Below are 19,326 nucleotides of genomic sequence, written 5' to 3'. Positions count from 1 at the left end.
TAAACATGCCCATGCCATTTATTTCTCAGAAACACCAGAAACAAAAGGTCAAGTTATCTTCTGAGAACTTTCTTGGTTTGATGAGCAAACAACTGCTGGTAGAATACTCCAAATGGAAGATTTTTCCAAGACTGTAGCCAATACTGCATAGGCTGGTTTTGGACATGTGAAGCCTGGTGCAGAATCCCATCTGGTTACCTCCCAAAGGCAGTCTTGTGCACTGGTCAGACCTTCCCTGAAGGCTGTAACTGTGCTTTAGGAGAACTTCCCTGCCTGAGGTGGCGGACCAAGGAAGCCCCCTGCTTGTTTGGTGGCAGCCCGGGAAGGAGCAAGACCAAGCATTTTCTGGATGTTCTGCAAAAACAAGAACAGAAGAGCAGAATAGTGTCAGACCATGACAAGTGAGACAAAGAGGAAGAAATCCCAACTCTGCTTGCAAGTACAAACTTCCCCCCAGTTTCAATAGATTCAGGTTCTCACCCACATAGCCTTACCAGTCTGGCTACTATATATTGGACCTCAATCTCTACACATTCAAAACAGCTTAGCACAGAGCCAGACAACCATCCACAATGGCTACAATTAGAGCTGGGCTACTCTTGCCCACCTCAGCAAAACCTGCCTGATCCACAGCCTTAAATGATCCAAAAGCCTTAAATCCACATTTTGGTTGAAGGTTCTTTTCCACCTCTAGTTACACACCACACAGTCAGTTGGCAGGTACCTCATTAATGCCTTTGCACATGGGTTGGTTTAAAATCAACCTACTATAGTTACCATTGCAATTTAACTGCTGTGCACACACAGGAGCAGGTTCCTAACATCTGCTCACAGGCAGAACCAAAGCAGCCCTCAGTTTTCACAAGTTCCAGAAACCACTGTTGATGGCAGTCATCAGAGCCCGAGGTTCTGCAAGCTGGCGAGGAAGGCTCGCTCCTAATGCAGCCAGAATTTGGGTCAGCAACATGGCAACCAGAGTGTGTGCCAAGTTCAAGTCAGGAGCTTAGGCACAGAATTAACATGAATACTAGTGATGCAGACAGAACAATGGTTCGGTGGAGACGTGCAGTATAACAGGACATATGTAGCAAAACCCAAAACCTGACTATTGAGATGACCTCATCTGCATCTGAGCAGGGTGTTTCAGTGGCAAACAACAAACAAGGAAAGAATTAAGTAGCAGAGCCAGACACTAGCTAAAAGCAGTATATTTAATGTTTTTCTTTTTTTTTTTTTTTTTGGTGAAATTCTTTTTAAATTTTCCAACAGTGCAACTACAAAAAGCTACCAGTTCTTTCCATCCTTCCTGTCAATAACTACAGGTCAAGATGCTGTTCATGCAGTGCTGGCAAAACAGGGACATCTGATGCAAGGGAAAGAAGAAAACAACTGTGTCCCCCTCATGTCACTATAGCTGAGTCCTAGCTATTGAGACAATCAAAGGAAGAAGGAGGATTTTCTTCAAACCCGAGTGTCCTCTCCAAAATATCTGTCAGGATAGGTCAGATAGCAAGGTCATAGAGTTCCTGAACTTTTTGATCATGGAAGGAGAACAAACTAAAAAAAAAAAAAAAAAAAAAAGCAGTCAGAGCTTCATAATTCCACAGTAGCTAAATAAAAAAAAAATAAAATAAAAAATCATAAATCATTCCAGGTGGAGACTATGGAAAGGAAGTTTCAGCCTACACACAAGCATGAAAGTAAAGGAGGGGAACACCTGAAAAGGAATTACATCAGGTTTAGTCTGTGGCCTACATAAATCAGCCACTGATTGATATTCAGTAACTGAATATATATGAGAGCATTTCCCTGTGGGAGACTCCTTCATGTGGTTCCTCTTCTCATAGCTTCCTTAGTCAAGAGATGGACAGAAAGGAGAAAACAAAAGCAGCTAAGGGACAGATTCAGCAACACCAGAGGGTGCTGCAGCGCTAGCAGCAGGCAGGACCAGGATCCTACCAGCTTTGTACTGGCTCACCAGTGGAGAAGAGCAGAGATCCTAACAGAGCATCCATGGAAGCAAAGAAGTGTGCACTGCCTCCTCACTGTTCCTTTAAGTATCAGAGAGACAAGAATTGTGGTGCTGAAGTTTACTCCATCTGCTTAAACAGTTCCAAGAAGAGAGACGACAGCTTGTCTGTATGTGGATTCAAGACTACAGTCACTCTCGAGCATTATCCTTCCATAGTAGGTCCCTCTTTGCTGTGGAAGGCAGCTTGCCTCATGCACTAGCTGCAAAGCAAGTTTTTCTGGACAGCAATCCTGAAGTCTACACAGCTCGAAACACCAGGGCTGGGGCAAGGTCCAACAGAAGTCTGCCCTGTCTGCTGTGGGCCACGTTGCACAAGAAGTCTGCAGAGTCTACTTCCAACACAAAGACCAACACCTTCAGGAGAAGGGAGGGAAACCTGTAAGACTTAAGGATCCAAATTCCTCATCTGAGCTCTTTCTGAACTTTCCTCAAATGACTGCAGGAAGGATAGGAGCTGCTTCTGCTTTTGTCTTCAAACCCACAAGGGGCCTGAAAGACAAGGCAGCGAGTTGCTCCCTGCCCCAAGATCAGCCCGTGTGGGAAAGTGCACTCCTGGCAGTAGGGATAATTGCTGGCTCCCCTTCCCACTGGGAACACACTTCAGAGAGAAGCAGCCTAATCTACAGTTCAGGCGTGTGCGAAAAGGAAGTGAAGACCAGCAAACGCCTGAGGAACAGCAGCATATTCCTCTACACAAACAGCACAGGTGAAGGCTGGGAGCTCAGAAACAGGAGCAGGGACAGAGGATGTAACCCTGACATTATGCCTCCTGCCCAGCCCAGCAGCAGACTTTCCCAGCTGAAACCCAACAGCTCAAGGACCCTTGGAAGGCCTCTCCCAGCAACCCTCCTCTCTCCAAACAGGAAGGCAGGAGGAACTAGGGGACAGGATTTACGTGCCAGGGAGAGCTGGGAACAGTGCAAAGGAAGTTACTCACTGTGAGTTGACTATTTTGGGAGATGCTGGCCAGGTCACAGGCAGCAAGCTTCCCAGTCAGTGTTTGAAGAGTTTATCACCCCCACATGCCTGAGGACCACATGAAGAGACTGCCTGATGCTGCTTCTGCCCATCCCACTAATGTCAATTTAATCACCGTCCAGTTAGTCTCCCTCCTCTCACATACTCCCCCGCGTTTCCCTCCAGGTCACTGTTTTTTCACACGCACACCAATTCCTCTACTTCCGAGTTCCACAGGGACACCTCTCTCCCCTGCCCTTGATCACTTCACAGGCAGCTTCAGGATTTAAGGGAAGGCTGAGGCTTGCATGGACTCCCTTTGTTTGCAACCTGTCCCCTGACTTCTGGTACATCTCCACTCCTCCTCCTTTTGTGTCAGCAGCATCAAGCCAGACGCTAACTCCCACATCAATCAGTTCTCCTCCCTTGGGCTAACAGCTGTTTTGAAGCTGACCTGGCAAGATTTCCCCTTTCCTACACGGTGAAAGGGTCACAAAGCTTTCACCTCCAAGGTCACTGGAAGCACCAAAAGCAAGTCTTTGGCACCATTTTAAGCCCTTAATTTCTTTCTTACCCTCTCCCCAGCCTCTCACAGCCCTTCAAAGTCCTCTTCCCAATGCTGTTATCATTTAAGTTCCTTCAAATAGTAATAAAGCCAAGAGCAGGATGCCACCAATCACAGCTTCAGTTCCTAGCTCTTGCACAAACTAATGTGGCTGGTCTCTGCCCTTCCCTCCATGTAGCAAGGAGGAAGAAACTGAGCTGCCTAGCAGCTAGAGAACGGCAGGTATACTTAACCAAGATCATATAGATAAGGCAGCACTATGAAGACTGCAATCTAACACTTCAAAGCAAAAACACCCTTCTCCAAAGCAATCAAGTAACTTATGTCCTCCACAAGGCTGTCAGCATGAACTCTTAAGCACAAGGACAATTTTTTTTTCTCAGAATTTCTCTTGAAAGCCCATCCCACTGCAAACAGCTCAGCATTTCTGCCCAGAACCAGACAGGACCACCACCCAGTTCATGCTGTCTACTGATTTCACAATAAGAAACATCAGGAAATGCCCAGGACTAGAACTAACCACAGGAATTACATTTTTTGACAAAAAAAATCCATAGGGGATTTTTCAGCAAGGGAGTTCCCCAATCAACCCAATGGATGCAGAAAAATCTTGCTGATGGTGCTATTTATTTTCATATAATAATCTGCAACATTGGAAAGAAGGGACTTTTCATGCAACAGGTGAGTAACACAGAGCAGCACCAGACAAGATTGCCTGAAACAACAGCATCAGACCACAGTATCCCAGGAATTCAGGAAGATGATCCTGAGACATAAAAAGGTCTAATTTCTTTCAAAGCAGCAAACACTGTTCCAGTTACTGGGAAGTGAAACAAAACAAGATTTGTCTTGCAGCAAACAGAATAAGGAAGCCCCTGGCCTTTGGTACTCTGAAGCTGGCCCTGCTTGGAGTGAGGGGTGGGCCAGATAACCTCCAGATGACCCTTTCAACATAAATTATTTTACAATTCATTATCTGCTTTCGCACAGGACCAGATGTAGATCCATTTCAACACAAGCACCCAATTCGGAGGGCTATGGCGAATTGATTCACTAGCATGCACTTTGTGACTAAGGGAACTCTCTATTATTAAGCTGCTTTATCAAGCTCATCCAAACTTCTGACAGCTGCTGGCATAACACGCCACTTCCTTTTGCTGATCTGCTTTAAGTCTTTCTAAGTCCCTTGGCACCCCCTGAGGAAAAGCAACAAGTCGGTCAAGGAGAAAAGCAGCAAGAATTCAGGAAGTGAACCAAAGAAAAAGGAAATATAAATACAGAACAGCAGGTAATTTGCAGCTAGTTGCACAGCATTCATCCAGCCCCCAGAGCCTATTAACTTATCCCCAGCACTCTCTGGGGAAATTTGGCAAACAAAGTAGACTTCTGGTTGCACTGAGAAACCCCACTTGTCCTCACCAGCCATTCTGCCACTTAAGCTGCTAGTAAACCTTTCTGAACAGCCACTTCCCTTATCCTTACTGGTGCTTCTCTTTTCAAAGGATGGGACTAACCAGCTTTACTGGAGAGCTATATGTAGCCTACTCTTGCCTCCTTATACCAGACCCCCTTTCTGTGTCACATCCCTAACACTGGGAGTCTTGACACCAAAGGTGAAGTTCTTAAGACCCTGAAAAAAAATAATCATGCAGTCAGCAAAAACAGGAAGGACAAACCCAAAAGTACACATTTAACTCTTTCCTTACTTTTCGAGCAACTTTATGGACTGATTGAACCTTTATAAAACCTCGAGCCACCAAGCAAGTTTCCCCTAAAGATGCGACACTTCTCTTTTCTCACATTACTCTAAAAGTCATAATTACCAAGAAGCAGTACTTAGATTGGCTTCTGAAGGAGACAATCTCTTGGTATGGCAATCCGCAAAGCTATCACACACACACAAGGAAGAAACCCATTTCTGTCAACTCTGCCCTAGCATCCTGGTGCAGGTCTCCAGTCAAGTCTTCCATACTGGACCAGGATAGTGGCTGTTTTTATGATCCCAACCTAGAACTGCTTTGAATATGAAGCATAGGAATGAAGGCAAACACAGAAACCACAAACAGATCAAAGATTATACATGCAAAACTGGACAGCAGTAATAGACTCCTCTATGTACAGAGATGTGCTTTCCCAGCTCCAGGCATGCAAGAGACACAGCAATGTACTCACCTGTCTGATAGACATCGTGCAGAGAATGTAGAGGAAGATGAAGGAGCAGTCAGTATAATCCTCACCCAGAAGGTTGCGGTGGGAGAGACCTTGGATGTACGAGAGGGGGATAAATGGAAGCTTTGCGACCACTCGGCCATCAAATCTGGAAAAGAGAGCACTGGATCACAACTGGGAGCAGTACAAGAGTCTTTGACTGCAGAAAGAACAAGTGAGCATCCTCAACAGGCCACCAGAGCAGATAAGACTATGTGGAAGGCCAGAAAGCCAAGCTGCGTTCTCCAGCCCACCTCTACATACACTACACCAAGGAGGCTAAATACACCTCTCTCACAAAGCCCTCCACACTCAATCATCTACAGCGTAAGTAGGCTTCCCTCAGTAACAATTTTGCCACAAAGCGTTTCATAGTGATTTAAGTGATCAGCTGGACAAGCTGTTGGCTTACAAAACCTTGGTTGGTATTTTGCAGTGTAGTGGTGCATTTTGTTTAAAAGTCAAATTTAGCAGATCCCTTCCCAGAACACAGTCAACACTTGAATGAAAGATGGATGACTATCACCGGGCCATATTGTGCAAGAAGATGGACTCACTGCTTTAAGCAGAAGAGCATTTTTTAAGCAGAGCATAAACCAAAGACACCTTTTCCTTTCCTAGAGCAGCTATACTTCTCAGCAAAAGAAGGATGCGTAAGAGCCATCAACAGAATGGTTTTTAATATCAATAGTCTTCTCTGCATTAGCTCTGAAGACAAAGGCAGTGCAGATGCAGGATGATACCATGTATTCCAAGCAGGCTGTCCTGCTCCTGGAACTCCTCCAGGTCCACATTCCAGGGCATCAAGCAGAGTGTGAATTCTGGCCAGTTTGCAAAGATTTCTCTCAACCCAGACAGTCAACCCAATCTTTTGAAGTAAGTGTGTATGATGCCTCATCAGCATGTGCATATTTGGATGTTATTCTCTCTGCATGCGCTGATTTTCTAACAGGTGTTTCTTGTTTCAAGAGATCCTAAATGAGCGTTCTTTCCTGTGGAGATGCATTCACACAGTTACAGCTCAAACACACACCAACTTTGTTTACATCTCACAGGCAGTTTGGCAAAAGAGCTAGGAACGGATGTTTATCTCCCTGTAACATCCCCCAGTGGCTTAAAATTCTGCGTTATTCCTGCTGTGAGAATGACAAGTACTTCAGCAGTAGCATCCCAAGGTACCTGCTTTTAATTCCAGCAGGTTTTCACAGTCATCGTGAAGGGATACTGAAATGCACAACTCTGAGTAAGACTGAGAACTGATTGCATTAAAAAGTTTCTGACAAGAGAAAACTGAGACACACAGAAGCTGATTTCTTTCCCAGGACAAACCCCATCTGCTTGGAGGCCACCACCACTACAGATCTTGCTGCCCTAGCATAACTTTTAAACCACAACAGTCATTCAGCTAGTCACCTTCAGCACAGCATTCTGCTCTTTGGGTTTAAACCAGCCTTCTTGACACTTACATATCCTTCCAGCATGGTCCACCCTGCTGCCCCATTACTACTGACACTCCAAGAAAGAGAGCCAGTCATCACAGTAATTTCCATTTTGGCTAAGCTGACACTTGGCAAAGATGAGGTGTCCAGCCACAGAGTAGCAGCGTCTGCACAGTACTTGTCCAAAGGGCAGCACATCATGCTACTTCCATGCAATTCCTGCTCCTTTTGTCCCCCAGAGCAATGAACTCATTCAAGAACAGGAAAGGCAAGCAAATGAGGCTACAGCCATTGCAGGTGTCAGCCACCCTTTTCCTCCTTTTCCTACCACACCTACAAAGCCTCCATGGATGACCTGACAGTAGCAGCTTCCCAGAGGGAGCCTAAGAGCCTCCTAAATTCCTAACTGGAGTACTTTCCTCCTGAGACAAGCAGCTGCTCTTTATGATACATCAAGAGAATGACAATATGTGAGAACCAGTTCCATCAAACCATTCTATCAGCTTCTAACAGTGCAGATACAACCCACCAAAGCTGCAATTCAGATACAAATGCACTAGGTAGCTTGTACTGAGACCAGGAGCAAAAATTTAACTATCTAGCCCCAAAGGCCAGACAGCAAAATCTTTGGATTTTAATTCAATAGCCTTGGCTATTAGCAAGAAAGCTATTTCAAGTCAAACAATCAGCGAGTTCTCTGGATACTCCTGCTGTTCATGTTCAGGTTCCCTCTAAAGAAAGGAGTCAGTTAAACGAAAGATATGCCCAAAAGCTTCATGTCAACTCTGTGTCTAATAGCATGACCTCTGTGGGCAGGAATCCTCAACAGAGGAACAAGACAAGTAAACTTGTTGGTCTTAAAGGGGAAGAAACCAATAAACTGATTTTTCAGGTTAATATCTATGGAAGGAGGAGCCACACAGGATTTAACCAAGATCAATTCCTTCATAAAGCTCTTCATGAACTTATAGTCCTGTAACACTTGTCAGTTGTAGCATACTCTGAACAGCCTCCTCCCACTCTAGGCAAGTGGGCAGAGTAGGGTGGGTTCTTTTAGTTTGTTTTTCAGTTTCTTTCAGGGGCAGAGGTGGTGGTGGTGTTTGCATTGCATCCAAATAGCTAGGCAAGCACTTGAAGGCCTTAGGTGCAGTACTTAAATCCCCCACAGACGGACGCTATGTTGCTGGGCACGTGACGCACAACGCACCTCCATCCTGCTCAGGGCTGCACTGAAATGAGACATCAATGACTCAAGATCGTACCCAAATTTTAAAATCCTTTAGCACTGTTTCCTCTGCTCAGTTTCACAGCATTCCAGAGAATGCTAGATGCTGAAGTCTGACTAAGCTGAATAAATAAAGAGTCCACACAGTGGCACTTCTGTTATTATTGTTGCCCCCTGTTTGCAATTTACCCACCCACAGATCTGCAGTAAAATAACAATTGACTGTATCCTGAGGACTGCCAGCACAGAGGCCAAAGGTTTTGGTGCCCAAGAACGTAAATTCCTGTTTGCAGGACAAGTATATGGCCCAGATTTTAAGTAGCCTCCCAAAGGTTATACTAACCATATTCACATCATCTTCAGATTTAACAGCCAACCGGAAGTTCATATTTCAAGACTGAATCAAGTTTTAAAAGTCAAGCAAAGTCTTTCAGTTTTGCATGTCTGAAACAAAGCTGTCTATAACCATGCCAACCAGTTTCGGATTTTTTTGTCTTTGTTTTTTTAAAACTAGACCTATCCCAGGTCATTTTTAAAGCAAATGAAGATTACAGCCCATGTCTGAACCTGTTAGTGCCTTGACTCTGATCACCTTAAGTAGAGCAACAACAAACTCTGCAATTATAGCTCATTTCTAAGGGCAAGGGAGCCAACCCAGTTTTGCTTGAGAGAGCATTCTTTGGTCATACTATTATAGCACAGCCAAAGAAGCTGAAGACTGTAGCTGCTTGCCTGACATCTACCAAACTTGCCCTAATCAAGATGTTCCCAAGCAGAAAGGATGTCAGAGTTGTGTCTAGATTGAATGCAATTTGTTCAACTCGATTGCATTCAACATGCAGTATTCCCTGTTGAGCAGAACATGCGTGTGGTAACCAAACAACCACATCTTCATATAAAATATTGATCCATTTTATACAGATCAGTTATGTTTCTTGGAGGGACTCTGTCACTGTAATGCTTCAGGTGATACACAGAAGGTGGAGAACATATTCACCATGAAAATTTCAGAAAAATCCAGAAAGTTGATACTTACATGGAGTTAAACATTCCCATCAAGGCAGTGAAGCAGAAGCCAATGGCAAACATGGATTTCATCCGAACCTGCAAGCAGAAAGGTCAGGCTTGTTGTTTTGATTATCTCTACACTGAAGGATTATGGGCTCACACCCTTAAGAACAGGCTTTGTACAGTACCACTGGAATCTAGAAGGAAATAAGATGACCCAGAAGGCCAAAGGGATTGTAAAAGTGACTGGAGAACTCCCAAAGAGGAGTTTGGTCAACAGCTGGGTACAAAGGCAGTCACAGAGAGGACCACTGGTGTGAAGAGCTGCTTCGGGGGGGGCGCGGAAAAAAGTGCTCAAGAATTGTCCTGTTACCTTCCACAGGTTAGTTTTTTCCTTAAGCCTATACAACCAATCAGCAGGCAATCATTAGTAAGACAGAACTTACAAGAGAAGTCAGACAAATTAATTCTACTTTGAAAACATCATGGGAGGCTTATAAGGATGACAATAGCTAAGGTTGGGCATGAGATGAGGCAGTAACTGCTGGAGAACTCTGTGGCTCATACTAAAATCTGTAGCTATGAGAGATAATCCAGAAGAACCTGTCAGGAGGAAAAACCGCTGTATGTGCCAATTGAACAAAGTCTTTCTGTCGGAAGTCTGACTGAAATCTTCAGCAGTCAGGAACTGGCTTTAATTTTCTTACCATTGACAAGTCCCTGTTGTTATTCTTCAGTTTCTCCTCTTGTCTCTCTGGAAAGACAAAAACAACAACAGTTATAATCAGTTATAACAACCTAGAAACCACAGTGTTTTCATTTCCAGGAAGACTTAACCTTCTTGGCTCTCCAAACAAATAACACTTCCAAAACCAACTCCAGCTCTCTATGCCAGACAGTATAAAGTGAAAAACTGTATATAGCCAACTGCTTCTCCATCACAGCAACATGCAGCAAAGCAGGCACAAAAGAGGAGGAGGCTAGAATCACACATTCAGCACTTCTGAAAGAAATGCACAGAATCCCAAATTTGCTAACTCAACCAACTGACATAGTAGCATGAGCAATGTTGCCAGAAAACAAAGACAGTGCCTCTATATCACACTTCCAAAAGAGAGCAGTCTCAATTTGCTGCACACCAGGCTCACCATTACAAATACATTATATAAGGATTTTATTTTGGAGGTGTCAGAAGGGACTCTGAAACTGTACACAGAGCTGGGAGCTGCACCTCAGCAAGGCTAAGATCCTGATGGTCTTAGTAATGACTTTTGGACCCTTGTAACACCTAAAAGTCTGCAAAGACGAAAGATGTTTTCTATATTAATTTCAGTAATGTGTGTATTACTACGCTTTGCAGAGACTATTTTAAAATACTACTTTGGAAATTTAGTCTGTCCTTAAGTCATCACAAACTTCAAAGATGCCCAGTTTTCTGGAAGGGCATTTTCCATGCCCCTCATTGGAGGCCTGCTCTGGCCTCTGGCATTATCCACCACTTGTCACCTTTCTTGTCCCATGTCCCCATCATCCCCTGTCCACTGTGCTCCATTCAGACTGAGGATCCAGAGGGGCAGCCAGGGCTTGGAAGCAACACCTAGCTGAAGTAAGGATGTGGATGATGAAGAAATATCCAGAGAACAGTGTGAGTGAAGAGAAGGGGGGATGCAAAAGAACTGTCAAGGGCTATCCAGCACATGAGTTGTCCAGTGGATCTCTGCTGAAGTTTCAGTACAAGAGGCCCATGGCACAGAAGCTCAACAGTTATCTTTCAAGCCCGTGCTAAATACAGGGACTCGCAGTAAGTGTTATGAAAAGCAATAGCAATGCCTCTATCCAATTTCTTCGAATCCTCACCACTATTTTCAATTGCTCCTAACTACAAGCCATTCCCTCTGGCAGGAACTTTCCAGACACCTGCTTCCTGACCCAGGTGGAGAGTTTTGTTCTGGGACATTTGAGCAACCACAGGCCAGCTCTTTAGGAATCACATTTGGCACAAATACTTGTTTTTTCCCTCTGCTGCAAAACTAACCATCTATTTAGATGGGTTAAAGGTTACATAGGGATAAAGAATACAGCCCTGATCCCCTGATAGACCTGACCTGTTTCTCACCCATTTCTACAGATTCAAAACAAACAGGCTCTGGGTGTCCTACCGCCTTACATAAATGTTCTGTTCCTGTCCAAGTCATCATAAGCAGCATTTAAGTACTTTGCTATACAGCTGGGTAGAGGCACAGAGAAAGAGAACTGGGTCAACAAGCAGCACCCTGGAGTCCAAAAATCCTCTTATTCTGCTCATTGGAACACAAACCACAAAGATACAGGTATACAGCAATATTATTTGCCAGCACTGGTGTTTTGGTTTGATTTTGTTTTGCCGTCTACCCAGCACTCATGTGGAGTCCCAGGAACATCACCGTCTTTTCTTCTAGGGGCACATGGACGCAGAAAGCAGTAGCAAAGTTTAAGCTAACTGCACTCCTTAAGCTGAAGTGACAGAAGGCTGCACCATGATGTTAAAGGTGTCCTGTTCCAGCAGTGTGAAAGGTGATTCAGACACAATGTGACTGAAGTTGGTTCACTTTACACTTAAAAAGTTTGATAAGTAGGAAACACCAAATTAAGCCTTCCCATGCAACTTTCACCCGATCTACTTGTGCATATGCATGATTCATCCCTTACGTAACCAAGTAATATCATACACACGCCTCCTGCCTTCTCTGTGCACAAAACAGATGGCAGCTGAGGCAGGTCTGTACCACACCTGTGACTTATCTGTAATGCCTCAGCTTTTTTTTTTTCTTTCTCTTTTTTTAACTAGAATGGTAGTATTTAAAGGAACTCCAGCACAAGTAAATTTGCTGTTACAACAATGCTACATCTTGCAGAATGATTTGATATCCCGTAAGTTACTGGCATCAGATTTCAAAAGCAGTTAACAGCTGTGAGTCATTTTCTGGATGTCCAGCTTGACATTTAGGGACTGATTTTTTCAGAAACACTAAGAATTCAGCTTTGCCTCTTTGCCTGAAAACAAATGAGACACTTAAGTTATGCAGCACTTGCAAAAAAAAAAAAAAAAAATCAGTCTCAGTATCTTAGGCTTGGCCAGCAAGCATCACAGCAAACAAAATCAGTGGTCACTTCCTAAGTTCTGTTCTTAGTCCCTTTGTGCTTTGTTTTAAATTTGCAAAACAAGATTATTTCAGTGTATAAAAAAATTGGTGGAGCATCTGAATTCCTCAGATTCTACTGTTTATTAGTTTAGTCCAAGCACAAGTAAAATATTCTCTACTAGGAACATAGCTTGGATAGTGCCCTGCAGAAAAGTCACTGCCACACATTAAAAAGTGACCACATGTAACAACAGCATGTAACACTAAAAAGTTGTTTTATCCACCAAGTAGTATTCATCCCATGCATGGATTATTCAAGATTAAGAACTGAAAATGCACAAGAAAAATAATTTTGGCTCCTGTCCCTTCAAGAGTCTGGAGATAACAGGTTTTATACCTAGGAAGAACTCTTTGAAGATATGTTTATAATTATTCCCAAGCTTTGTACAGATCAAATGACTAATCCAGCTACCTGGTGTTACAGAGGAATGAGGAAACCAACTCCCAGGAGCTCTCAGAAGTGTTCCTGCCATGATTTCTGTAATAATTCAACTGAGCTTTGCTGCACGTTTTAGAGTCCTGCAGATAACAGAACTTTCTAAAGCTCACATCCATTAAACATCTACCACATTGTTCTTACATAGTTCAGTAGTTAAAGAGTTACCTTTATCCAGACTTAAGCTGACTGACAACGAAAAAGAATGGAAAAATAAAACACTACTTACAAGCAAAACTAATTTATCAGACTTGAAATAAACCCAAGCACAGTTAACATGCAAACACCTTCAGCTCTGAAGTGTTCAGATTAGGAGAAAACCGCATGATCCAAAAAATCACAATCATACAGTCATATAGGTTTTGCAAGCTGACAGTGCACTGCAGCTTTGACAACAGAAGTTAATAACAGTCATGGATATAAAAGCTCAAACTGGAGAGAAAGGCAACCAGTTCAGCAAGAAGTGCTGCTCCTCTCAGTGATGCTGCCCTTCTCTGCATTTGACTAAAACCATCAGGAAGCCAGATGTCTCCTGTCTTGGAAGAGTAAGGCAGAAGTGTTCACATTCCAGTCATCAGGCCAGGAATCAGCTCTAGTACCACTTTAAATAAATAGTTTTGAACTTCCATAAGTTTCTCAACTTTCCCCCATTCTTAGGGCACCACACTCCTCTCCCAGTCTTACCTATTTTCTTTTTCTGCTGTCGGCCTGCTGATTCAGTTATTGTTTCCTTCTTCTTTTCCACTGCCAAGCAAAAAGAAAGATATTCCATTATTTCTGCACAGGGATACCATCACTCCTTTTCCACACACCAAACAAAACATTTTATTCCTTTGGAGAACAGGGGCACAAAAGGAAGCCAGGTATGACTAAGAATGTATTCAGAATCTACAAGTTATAAACCACCGAGGCTGACTCCACCAAACACTTAAAAATAATAAAAAAAAATTTCAAAACCCTGGATATCAGAATATTTAAAGGGTTAATTTTAAAGTCTGTCAAGAGCCCATTACATTGTTAACTGAGCAGTCTGGGGACAATTTTGGCTCTAATGACTCTTGCTGATTTGTCATTAGTATTAGACAGTACTTTTGATTCAGCAAGTGTAATGAAAAGAGCTTTGTGGCAAGCTCTGCTCCCGATTATCTGCAGTGGGAAGCAGAATACAGGGAAAGCTTGTGTTCTCATACATCCCTTCTTCACAGGCAGGCATTCTCAGGGGAAATGCTGTCCAAGCAGTCAGCTACAGCCTCTCCATTCTTCAATTAATTAGTACTGAAGCATTTCCAATATTTTAAAGTAGGAGCCTAAGTTCAAAGTTACTAAAACCCCAAATCAGACACTCACCAAGCACCTGCAAACAACTACCACTGCAGCAAAAAAAGCTAACATAAAGCCAGCATAGTGAACTTATAACACAGTAAATGGGCTGCTCATCTGAAAACACTCTTCTGCTGACAGCAAGAGCAGCTTTTCCAGAAGTAAGAGACATCTTAATTGAAGACCTATAACAAGAGTACTACAAGAAGCGAGGATGATACAGCATGACTATGGTCTAACAACAGATAGCAGCCCTTTTTTACTCTAAACTCTACGTATCTGTACCGTATCTACTCTACCAACAAATAGACTTGGCTCCTTGTTAGCTCACAGAATCAGCTTAGAGACACAAGCATTAGGATTCCTCTCCCACATGAAGTACTACCTCAGCACAGATCTTCTAGCCTTGATTTCAAACAAAGCACAGATGAAATAAAGACAGCCAACCTTCCAAGTCACACAAGGATTTGTAGTGCTGCCTTCTGAAATGCCTGTGACACGCAAGTCAGTCACAACTGCTGAGAAAACCACACTAGCCCAGACAAGATACCAAAACATCATCTCTTTTCCCAAAGAACAAGCATATCTCTGATGAGCAGGCTAGTACAAGGGGAAAGAACATGGAAGTCTGCTCAGAGGGAATGCTGGAGAGAGGTGCCAGATGACACAACACACCCAGTGCTCACAGAATGCTCTCTCCATAACCTTCCTTTTGCCAAATCCAGCTGGGGGATCCCGATCAATCCATCCCTATCCTAGTCCACAGAGCCCCGTGGCCCCCAACTCTAAACCCAACTGGAGAACACTGACTCTCAGGCCTACCTATTGCTCTCAGCCCTAACAAGACGGCTCCTCCAAACCATAGCTTCACTCTAGACAGAGCTATTGAGCCTTATGCCAACAGCGAGGAACTCGACAGCCCCAATTCCCTTAGGGTTTGAGCAGAACAAACAACCATCAGGCAGTCTAGCAAGCCTGTCCATGGGAACATACACAACAAAACAGCAGCAATTCTAGAGATAGCCTTCAGCCTTGCAAATTTACCACTACACTTACCCCAGAACAATCTCTGCAGCAGTCTTGGACAATGCTGTGCCTCTCAATAGAAACAAGAGGACAGGAAGAGATGAAACTAAGGACTGTGAGTAACAGTGTCAGCTCAAGCACACTACTTGGCCCATTTGTTTTTGCAAATCCTAAGGATTGCTAGGACTCTCATGGGAGAGCTTAAATATCTCAAATGTGTTTTTTCCTGTTTCAGATGTGTTAGATAACAGTTGAACGGTGTGGCTGAAGTGGTCTACTTTGCAAGTTTTCTGTAAGCCATCAGGTCAGCCAGCTGTCCTTAGTGCGGGGGGGGGGGGGGGGGGGGGGGACGGGGGGACGGGGGACGGGGGACGGGACGGGACGGGGACACACCCCACCCCACAATAAAACAAAAGTCAAAGCTGAATTTTTAGTGATTCCTTATTCTGTTTTACTTTTTTTTGTTGGGGGTGGGGAATCAAACAAGGAGGCTAGAAACTAACTGAGATGCATGAACCTCACATCTTTCCCTTCACAGATTATAGCCTAGGTATGAGGAGAGCTATAAAAACAAACAGCATTAAACTCTTACAGCAATCATTAAGCCCCAGAGATTAAACCCTGCTAACTGCTCTGAGAGCTCCACAGCAAAAACATACTAGGACATTAACTCTAATTTTTCAAGCTGGGTTCCAACTACTTCCCTAACTTGCTCTTCTGGGACTAATTCTACCCTACATGTTTTTTGTCAGCCAAGTGGGATTGAAGTCAGTCAGGCAGAGATGCAATCCCCCATCTGATTCTGCTGTGATGACAAAAGCCCCTAATTTATGAGCTGTGACACAAGCATGACTATACTTCAACTCTTTAGTTTATTTTGCCCAGGGGAAGGCTGGCATAAGCTAGACTGGAAAGAGCACACTTTGATAATATTGTTGTTTCACACACTAACAGCGCTGACATCATGGTGAAATGTTTTTAAGGTAAAGCCAGCTCACGTTTGGCCCCAGTTGTGTGCTGTCTCTTACTGCTGCAATTTGTGTAGGGTACATACAATTGAGTTTGAAAGATCAGCGGAATTTCTTCTCTGCTCCTTGGCTTCCAATACAGACAGGTCCATTGAAACACTCCACGCCCAGACACTCCTGTTTACCATTCCTCTTAACATCTAATGCATACCTTCTGACTGCTCACCCTCAGCCCTCTTTTCTTCTCCTCCCTCATCCTTTGTTCAACACCTCCCAGGCCTCTCAGATCTCATTTCTATGGAAGTAATCTGGGACTTTTTTTCCTAATCAATTCTATTTGTTTGCAGTTTACACTAGTATAATTTATTTTTATATCAGCTAATAGCTCTGACCTTTCTATCATGACTTTGTCTTTACTCATCCCCCACCATTATTCATCACTTTTACTCCTTACATCTAATGCTTTCCTCTCACAGTATTCATTATTCGACCCTAGTTCTTTCTTACTGCAGACCTCAAATTCTCCACTGCCCTTGAAAAGCAGAAACTGCATCTTTTAACTTACTTCAGGCACCTAAAGGAATCTACAGAGACTGGCTACTCATGTTCAGAAAAAATATGCCAGTACTGATCTCTTATTCCCTCCTGTCCTCCATTAAGAGGAGGGGAAATTCAGACAACACAACAGGTTTTTGTACCAACCTTTACTCCAGCAAAAGGCGAGAATTAAGGACAGAACAGAAATAAGTCCCCTCAGTACAGATTTGTGTAACTTGTAAAATTAGGCTCCTATGAAATCCAAGCTGAAGAATGTTCCCTCCCTCAGCAGAAAAGGCAGCAGGAATTTCTCAGAGCACAGACTCTATTCAATTGGACATCTGCTAAAGCAGGCTGTAACAGGAGCAGCAAGACACATTCTCTAATATCTGAAAAGTACTTACATTTCTTGCTCTGTTTTTCCACTTCAGCCTTTAATCTCTTGTATTTGTCTGTTCGGTATACCAGCACCCAAGTTATGCCTGAAACAAATACTCAGCAAGTAACTAGATAAGTAAAGACCTCTTGCAATAATAGGGATATGAGTTAGCAAATACATATGCAAAAAATACATGTCGTGTCTACAAAACCACATAATAATATGGCAAAGGTACCATAAAGCACCAGCAAGCTGTATCATCACTTTCCTTCAAATCCCCTTCTCAACTTCCATGTAGCAATGGTGCCTATAAAATAAACGTCTTTAGAAGTTGCCAGCTATCTCACTGAGCACTGTTGGTTTGTGGGACTCAGTCAGTTCCTTCATGCTCATATTTACCAGCTGTTGCTCACCTTAAAACCAGAAGCTGATTAAGGCAATAAACATCTTTGTGTTCTGCATCTTCACAGCACCTGATTAAGGCCCGAGGAATAACTCCCGCTCCTACCAGGGCCTGCCCATTAGCAGTAGCACATTTTGAAAAGGCAAATAGAGATATTAGGCTAGAAGAGACCTCAAGAGATTCTCCCGTCTAAATCCTTGCACTGAAACATGATCAAAACAAGTTGTGCCACAAATGCAGAACCAGTGGTTTCTTAACAGTTTAATCTAAGCTCCTACACAAAGCTTTTGGCCCTTTTTTTTTGTTGTTTTGGCTTGACAACAGGGCTGTGCCGCTGAGTCCCAGGGACCAATCACCCGCTGCAGAGAAGGGAACCCTGTAGATGCTTCTGAGGTCAACACAGCTTTATGCTGTGAAAGGCAACAGATGTGTACACCATCTAACCCCAAATGCAATGAAGAAGGGCTCCTAAAAAGCAAGTATCATATTGTACCTGGGACTCTCCCTGATCTTGAAAGCCCAAAGGCAGTGTCTTGCAGCTCTGGGATGATGGAGATTTGGGGATATAGTGCAGTGCCAGGAACAGGGAGCAGCCCCTTACTTTGACTACCCCAAAAGGCATCTATCCAACCCATCCTTAAAAAGCTACACCTGTTTCAACACCCTACCATTTAAAAAGCCTTTTCAAGCAGCCTAAGTCATCATCATTGCGAGTTCAGGCGATTTCCTCACCTCTTTCTCCCAACAGCTACAGAAAGCCACCAGTGTCCTCTTTCAGGCACACTGAAAACTGTTAGCCCATCCTCCCACAGCCTTCCTCTTTCTAGAGGAAACAAACCCAATCCCCACCGCTTTGCATCATAGGCCAATTTTGCTCAAGAGTTATTCACTGCTGTTACTCAAGCTCACCCCCCAGCCTTCAGGGGCGACGCGGCACAGGCGAGGAGCAGCCTCCTGCCAGTCCCCTCCCAGCCACCCCGGGCCCTCCCCGCGGAGGCCCCAAGGCCTCCCCACTCCGCCAGAGCCCAGCCGGGACAGGCCCCACCGGCCCGCTGAGGCGGGGACGCCGCAACCCGCCCGGCACTCACCCTCGGCCAGCAGCGCGGTGCACACGGAGATGAAGACGATGAGGAGGGTATCGGCGAACATAGTGCTCATGGTGATGCCACCCCCCCACACACACCCACCCCCCGGTAACGCCGCCGCGCTCCCGGAAATAGACCCCGCCACCCGGAAGCTACCGGAGGGTCACGTCGCCTAGCAACGGCCGGAAGCGAGCACCCACGCTTCCGGGAGATGACGCCAGCCAATCGACGCGGCTCTGGGACAGAAACCGCGGGAAGAGCGAGGGGCGGGGAAAGCGCGAGGAGGCGCCGCTCTGATTGGGCGAGGCTGCTGTCAATGCCGGCGGCGGGGCCCACTCCCTCCCGCTGGCCTGGGGTAGCGTGGCCTGGTGCCGCCGTGCAGCCTGTCATGGCGGCGGGGGTCGGCGGGTACGGCGCACTTTGGGGACCGGGACCAGACGCCTTCCCTGCGGCTGGAGGGGCCGTCCTCCTGCCCCAGCACCCCCGAGTCCCTCACACCTGGGCCTGGGGGTGCCCAGGCCTTGCGCAGGGCCTGCGGTGGGGTTCCTGCTGCCCA

The 19,326-nt window shown here is 44.7% G+C and overlaps 1 protein-coding gene across 2 annotated transcripts; it reads right to left on the bottom strand.

Annotated features, from left to right (window-relative positions):
- TMCO1 (transmembrane and coiled-coil domains 1) lies at positions 1–18,928 on the bottom strand. 2 transcript variants are annotated; one of them, XM_049808895.1, is made up of 7 exons: positions 18,774–18,926; positions 17,308–17,385; positions 13,737–13,796; positions 10,142–10,188; positions 9,463–9,530; positions 5,727–5,871; positions 1–354 (listed from the first exon to the last, which is right to left on the bottom strand). In XM_049808895.1, exons 1-7 carry the CDS (start codon positions 18,841–18,843, stop codon positions 256–258), a joined length of 567 nt encoding a protein of 188 aa, XP_049664852.1. In that variant the 5' UTR covers positions 18,844–18,926; the 3' UTR covers positions 1–255. The 2 variants fall into 2 exon arrangements, with proteins under 2 accessions (XP_049664852.1, XP_049664853.1); XM_049808896.1 differs by lacking the exon at positions 1–354 and adding an exon at positions 363–1,557 and having other exon boundaries at positions 18,774–18,928.
- Positions 18,929–19,326: the final 398 nt, after the last annotated feature.

Source organism: Accipiter gentilis, chromosome 8 (genome assembly GCF_929443795.1).
Source record: "Accipiter gentilis chromosome 8, bAccGen1.1, whole genome shotgun sequence".
In the NCBI taxonomy this organism is placed as follows: domain Eukaryota; kingdom Metazoa; phylum Chordata; class Aves; order Accipitriformes; family Accipitridae; genus Astur; species Astur gentilis.
The sequence above is the reverse complement of the archived record's forward strand: the minus strand, read 5'-3'. Positions and strand labels throughout refer to the sequence as shown.

Coding starts and splice junctions, on each gene's coding strand:
- TMCO1 (XM_049808895.1), bottom strand. CDS start 18,843: ATGAGCACTATGTTCGCCGATACCCTCCTCATCGTCTTCATCTCCGTG. Junction 5,872..9,462: donor ATGGGAATGTTTAACTCCAT/GTAAGTATCAAC, acceptor TCTCTTTTCCAG/ATTTGATGGCCGAGTGGTCG. Junction 355..5,726: donor GCACGATGTCTATCAGACAG/GTGAGTACATTG, acceptor TTGTTTTTGCAG/AACATCCAGAAAATGCTTGG.